The following is a 7,500-nucleotide window of genomic DNA, read 5'->3' as shown; positions in this document are numbered from 1 at the left end:
ATATTTTTTTCTTACACTTGAAAGGCGATTTACACCTTTACAAATCTTCTCTTGCACACGCAAATTTAATTCACGCTTGCAATCTTATGTACACTTTTACAAATCTTGCCCTGCGATTCTTCATGGCATCATATTACCTTCATACAGCTCCATGTTTTCTGTGCATCTCACTGATATAATGCATCTACACTGCAGAAGAGCTTAAGGCAAGGGCAATAGGTTCAAAAATTAACTAACAACATCATCATACTCCCCGTTAATTGATTACAATGTATGCAAATGACAATTTTTATTACAATTTGTATGCAAATGCTGCATAATCTAATTAAATATGCACTAATATGCATACATTTCCAGAGCTGAAATTTTTACTTTGCATAAAGCCAGGATCAAAATTCTTGTTTCATTTTGTTGGCATATAAAGTTTACTGGATCTCTCTTTTCATCACTATAAATCAGAAAATACTGTCAACATACAGAGGCCAGGGGATTCATTGAGTCACAAATTCAGTGTTTTTAGAAATATGAACAAACCTTCAGAATATAGATATGAATAAAACTGTAAAGTGTAAGTGGAGATTTCTGACTCAAACTCACTAGCTGTAAAGGTTTGTATTGTAATTTAAATCTACAGACACATATAGATCAAATAAACGCTATTCTTTCCACTATTCTGAAACAATACAATCTGAAAAGTTTGACCAGTGCATGGAAAAACTATTGGCTATCTTGCCTATCATTAATAAATGTATAGTGGATCATTATATCAGATCAGTGTATTTGCTTAATTAAGATGATGTTGTGCAGTTTTATAAAGAGCTTGAGAATGAGAGGTTCAGCTGGCTGTGGTGTGGGAGTGGCGGTGTGTTTGTCCATGTTTTGGTGATGATGGTGAATATTTCATGGCCCGGAGGAAGGGTTTCACTTTGAAGGTTCTCTGACGCTTCCGTGTGGAAGCCTGTAACTCCGCCCACTGTGTCAACCGCTGCATTATTCATGAGCATCTCAAATTTATGCATGAACTCACTGGAGTCTGCAGTTACTCTGCCCAACCTTGACTACAAATCACGTTTTTGGGGTTTTAGTAACATGATATAGCTGAGTATTAGTATGAGTTTGAAGAAACTATTTCAAAAGACGCATGAGAGGTTGCCAGGGGGTTGCTAGAGTGTTGCTATGTGGTTGCTAGGTGAAAAGACACAGGATAAATGAAACATCAGTCATTTTCTCCCTCAGGTGTTTGTATAAAGCTGTGTTTTATTCTTTTTCAGAACACAAAAGGAGAAATGTAAAAGTTGCATGGAATTATTTTATGATGCATGCACTTGCATCAAAGCATGAAGAAGTGCACTATTTACTGCCATTATGGACACGCACAAACATGATTTCTGCCACTTGTGTTCTGAGAATAATCATAAAATGAACTATGCCTTTAATACTTAGTGCTATAGGTTTGATCTTATCATTAGTAGCACCGGAGTAGTAAAGCTAATTGAAGTAACTATGATAATTTGGCAGATAATATGATTACCACACTGTAAAAAAATATATGATCCATAAGTCATGGCAACACATGCTTTTCTCCATTACTTGAACTCATCAAAATAATGTAAACACTCTGAACTTTTAAACTAGTTAATATGTTAAAAAAATAAATAACATAGCTATGCACGCAATATCCCGCGAAAACCATCCCTTCAGGTTATATATATATATAACTTTATTGCAGACACAGGTCCATATAACACAACATACAGCATAAAAAGGGAGATACAAAAATACATAAAAATTCCATAATAGCCTATAGAATATACAGGCTATTACACCAGTGTCGTCTAAGCCTCGAAGAGTATCTATAACAGCTTTTCAGAGGATTGACAAGGGCTTCAATTATATGGTTCACTGAATTGTCCAATCGACACATAAAACCAAACATCAGTTGCCTTAAGAGTGCCTCACAGGTTGGCACTCTATTGGCCACAAACAAATGACTGGCACTATGCCACCTAGGGACACGGAGCAGCAACCTCATTGCATCATTGTATGCTACCTTTAGCCGCTGCATACTCGTTTTCTTATAGTTAGACCACAATTGAGCAGTATATAGCGGTGTGATATAGGTTCTAAACAGAGAACACTTCACAGAGTCAGAACACATATAAAACTTCCTTATGAGCATATTGGCTTGAGCATAAATTTTACAGCGCTGACGGTATAGGTCTTTGTCATCTGTCCAGTCATTAGATATAACATGACCTAAGTATTTAACTACCTCACACACAGCAAGAGGGCTGTCTGACAAATAAAAAGTCGGAAAAGTTGATTTATTGTTATAAAATAAACACTAATGATAGGCTTACCAGTGAATCAGGGTAAGACAAAATCACATTTTGGAAAAAGGATTGATGATATTGACTTAATTTTGAACCAAATTATTATTATTATTTTTTGTACAAGGTCGTGTATTTATACTCATATTCTCCGGGGTCAAAGATCCAGCAGTGTTTCAGGAGAATGTTTCCACATTATGTGAAGGTGGTTTGTAGTATTTATTTGTGTCCCTCGTGTTTTGAAGCTCTGAGCGGCAGGAAACCCGGGAAGGAAGATCAGATTAGCGGATCCACATTAGGGAATCAGCAGCTCGACATCCCGGGAAATCTCATTAAAAACACAACAAACATGCTAACGCTAGCAGAGAGCAAACCACTCCCTCCTTCCCTGTGACTTTAGAGGAATAATTCACCTTCGTGTTGATCCAAACCTGCAGGAATGTCAGAATGTTCACGCTGCTCTTTTCTATAATGAAAGCAGACAGAGATCAGGAGCTGTACAGACAAAATTACCATCAAATTCATGAGGCTAAACTTCGAAAAACAAAAGTCATACTGCTTAGAACAACATGGGGTTGAGTTAATGAAGACCGAATGCTATTTCACTATTATTTGACTACCATTAAAGTGTGTATATATATTTAAATAGCTTTTTTTATTTTAATTTTAGCAAGTGTAATAATATTTCTATTTATCTTTAGTTTAGTTTTAGACATAGTAGGCTACTTCAACCTATTTTATTTCAATTAGTTGTCAATGCAACATTACTTTTGTTTTTAAGTTTGATTTTATTTCAGCTTTATTATAAAATGTATTAATGTATGTATTCGTATATTGAAAGATTTTTTAGTTTAAGTTTCAGTAATCTGCTTTTATCGTTTTATTCGTTTTTTTTTAATAATTATATTTTTCTTTACTTTTTCTTTATAAAGTTTTAGTCATTTTAGTACTTCAACTTATTTTATTTCAGTCAGTTGTAAAGATGTTTTTTCGTTCAAGTTTAAGTCATTTTTATTTATTTATTTCAGCTGTTTAAGATGTATTCATATTTTAAATGTGCCTTTAGTTTAAGTATGACATTTGTGCTTTAGTCTTTTTTTTTACAAAATACTTCTATTTTGCTTTAACTCATGTTTACTTAAGATTTAGTTCTTCAGCTTAATTTATTTAAATTAGTTGTAAACATTACTATTTTGTTTAAGTTTTTTAAAGCTTCATTTTAGGCTATTAAATGCGCTTTTAGTAGGCCTATTAGTCATTTGTGCTTTTGTCATGTTTATTCATCTATTGAAAATATTTCTATTTAACTTTAAATTTTTTCTATTTCCATTTTAGTTTGTCATTTTAATATTTCAACTTATTTTATTTTTGTTAGTTGTCAATGCAACATTTCAAATTTACATTTAAATGCTTCAAGTTTTTCATTTACACACACACACACACACACACACACACACACACACACACACACACATATATATATATATATATATATATATATATATATATTTTTTTTTTTTTTTCCAGCTTTACTTCAATTAATTATTTTAGATAGTTTTAGATTTAGTCAACAATAACAACACTGACTTCTGGTCATTCAGAATGTTCAGTGTATTGCCAATATAACATGTTATGCAACTACAGTATGTTTAATAGTGCCATACAGTAATAGTCATGCAGTGTGTTATAAACTATGTTTATGTTTGAATAAATTACATGAATAATGTCTCGGCTATAAACGCATCCCGATAGAAACAGCAGGTCATTAGCGCCCTGCTAACACAGCAGTTGCTGTACAGTTGCTGTAATGTTGATGTGTGCAGCGGCTGGTAATGCGTGTCACTCTCGGGGTCGTGGTTGCTCTTCTCTCTGATTTGAGATGCTTTTAAAAGCGGATCCATTAAAGACTCCAGCAGAGATGTGATGCAACAAACACTCTGAGCTTAAATCTCACAGCACAATCTCACTGCTCAAGTGTGAGATGGTAAAGCATAATGAATCACATTAAATCATTTATATGAACACGGTGGATTATCTGTAATCTAGCCGTAAGCGTTAATGAAATTTAATGGCCATGAGAGCCTAAACTCTTTCTCATAATCAGATTTTCTTATAGATTATAATAGCGTGACTTACATCAGTTGGACACATTAAATCATGGCTCAAGTTTGTATAGTTTGATGAGATCTGCGGTTTCTCTGGACCAGTCATTTTCATAATTAAAGGATTAGGTCACTTCAGAATGAAAATTTCCTGATAATTTACTTACCCACACGTTATCCAAGATGTGCTTGTGTTTCTTTCTTCAGTGGAAAAGAAATGAAGGTTTTTGAGGAAAACATTCCAGGATTTTTCTCAATATAGTGACTTCAATGGGGTCCAACGGGTTGAAGGTCCAAATTTTCAGTGCAGCTTCAAAGTCTCAACACGATCCAGAGGAGGAATAAGAGTCTCATCTAGACAGACCACAAGTCATTTTATAAAAAATAAATAAACATTTATATACTTTTTAATTACAAACGCACGTCTTGCTAGCTGTGATGCGTCACACATGTAATCACGTTGGAAAGTCACGCGGGACGTAGGCGGAAGAACAGACCCAGTGTTTACAAACCGAACGTGCAAAGACCAAGTCAAACGCCATTTATAAAATAAATAAAAGGTAAAATAACGATGTCGGACGATTTTGAAGTTGGAGGAGAAAATAAGATGGAGTTTTTCGCCCAACTCTACATTTCTGGTACAGAACAGCGTGACCTTTCAACGTGACGATTACGTAGAGCATCACAGCTGGTGCAAGACAAGCATTTATGGTTAAAAAGTATATAAATGTTAATTTTGTTTAGAAAATGGCCGATGGTTTGTCTATAAGACTCTTATTCCTCGGCTGGGATCGTTTGGACTGTTGGACCCCATTGAAGTCACTATGGAGAAAAATCCTGGAATGTTTTCCTCAAAAACCTTCATTTCTTTTCGACTGAAGAAAGAAACACATGCACATCAGGAAATTTTAAAGTGAACTAATGCTTTAATAACTGATTTGTTTTGCCATTTAAAAAAGCAGATAGATGCAATAATGAGCGCGTTGATTGTCTGTGTGCAGGAGGAAGAGATTCCTGAGCTGGAGATCGACATCGATGAACTTCTGGAGCTGACGGATGAAGAGCAGAGATCTAGACTGCATGTACGTTCAGATTCACCTTCAAAATAAAGCTTCGCATCGATGCTTCCATGAACACCTCCGGTGCTCTTCGCGTGTCGGTCAAAGATTACCGAATGAAATGAAATTAATGTACTATGTTTTAGTTCGATTTTGTTTTTTATTTAATATTTTGTATTTTTAGGGGATTTGATGGTAGTAAATTATATTTACGCTATATAACCCATTTATTCACTTTTTGACCTGAAAATTACATTTCCAACTTAAACCGTCTTAAAATCTTGAACGCTTTAAAGCAACAGGCTGAAGTTTAATCTCTTTTCAAAGACGACACTTGGCAGATTATTGCTGAAGTGAAAAAAGTTTTAAGAAGTGAACTTAAAAGAAGTTACTGAATTTAACGTTTATTGTTAACATAAACATGTTTTATACTCTAAAGCTGTGAGAAAATCAAAGCTTGATATCTCAAAAAATGAGCATTCAGTCAGATTTTGTTTGGCTGCAGTATCAAAAGTTTCCCATTAATTTCGAATGTGCTCATTTTTGACCACGAGGAGCACAAGTGACTATTTTTTTAGGACCATTTAACCTGTTTGAATCATGTCCATGATTTGTGTGTGTGTGTATGTGTGTTCACATAGCAAGTGTCAAAACCTTTACCAAGTTTCGTACCATTCCGATGAAGAAAAAAAATATTAAAAAAACAAAAATCCGAAGAGCACCAGATGCACAGAATTTTTCCATTCCACAGAAGATTCTTTATAGTGAAAAAAAAATATTTTAAGAAGTGTTCATTGAGAGGTTAGTTGGGTTCTTCTACGGCATTGCTGTGAAAAGCCACTTTTGGAAGCTTTAGTTTTGAGAGTGTAGCAGAAAACAATGATAGATTGCAAATGACAGGTGAAGCCACTGCTTGCAAAAGTGCATTAATATGCATCCATGACTTCACATGTGAACCGATATTGTTCCTGCTCTTCTGTTTTAACAGGAGCTTTTGCAGGAATGTGGAAAGCCAAAAGAGGTAAGACCAACTCTTACAAACAGCTTTCTTATGCACTTCCACTTATTAACCAATTATTCATGCTTTATTTCTGTAGCGCTTTACATGAGAAGCAGCTTCACAGTGATAAACGTTATTAATGTTCTTTAATTATGGAACAAATACTATTTAAAGACGATAGTAGCATTATTCAGCTCATTTCAGTTTTGGAAGCCACATAAGAAAAAAAAATTATGCTTTGGTAAATCTTAATTATGACATAAAAAGTCAAAATGATGACATACTAAGTCATAAGAGATAAAGCAGAAATTATGACTTTCTATGGTATAATGACATAATTTCAACTTTTTATCTCATAATTTTAACTTTTTTTTGTCACAAATATGACTTAGTGTCCTTAATTTCGACTTTTTATAAAAAAAAATTGACTTGTCAAATATGGTGTTATGTAAATATATGTCATAATCGTGACTTTTTGTCTCATAATTTCAATTTTTTTGTCATAATTATGACTTAGTATGTCATAACTGTGACTGTCTCATAATGTTTACTTTTCACAATTTTGACTATCTCAAAATTTCGACTTGTGTCAAATATTACTTATGTCATAATTTTGCCTTATTGTCTCATAATTTCAACTTAATCTGATAAATATGATTTAGTATGTCATAATTGTGACTTTTATCTCATAAAAAAAAAAAAAATTATGTCATAGTTATTTCATAATTTTCACTTTCATCTCATAAATATGACTTGGTATGACATCATTTGGATTTATTATGTCCTAATCTAAACTTTTCATCTCATAATTATGATTTACCAAAGCATGATTTTTTTTTTTCGGAAATGGAAATTAGATAGCAATTTAATATTGTTCAATATAGATAAAAATTCCCGATAATATCAGATTAGCAGAAAAAGAAAGTAAAACTGCAACTGTAATATCTGTTGATAGACTGTAAGTTACATGAACACAGATGGTTTTAACTTTAAAATGTAATGGTTTTAAC

General features: G+C 33.4%; 1 protein-coding gene across 1 annotated transcript in view; it reads left to right on the top strand.

Moving 5' to 3' along the window:
* The window catches only part of ppp1r14d (protein phosphatase 1 regulatory inhibitor subunit 14D), a 16,253-nt gene that overhangs the window by 7,827 nt on the left and 926 nt on the right, over positions 1 to 7,500 (top strand). Inside the window, exons 3-4 of the mRNA XM_079852589.1 lie at positions 5,434 to 5,514; positions 6,479 to 6,511. Of these exons, the coding sequence (XP_079708715.1) occupies positions 5,434 to 5,514; positions 6,479 to 6,511 (114 nt within the window). The remainder of the gene's footprint in view (positions 1 to 5,433; positions 5,515 to 6,478; positions 6,512 to 7,500) is intronic.

Source organism: Squalius cephalus, assembly GCF_949319135.1.
Source record: "Squalius cephalus genome assembly, chromosome: 20".
Taxonomy (NCBI): domain Eukaryota; kingdom Metazoa; phylum Chordata; class Actinopteri; order Cypriniformes; family Leuciscidae; genus Squalius; species Squalius cephalus.
Note: the sequence above shows the minus strand (reverse complement) of the source record. Positions and strands in the feature narration are given on the sequence as shown.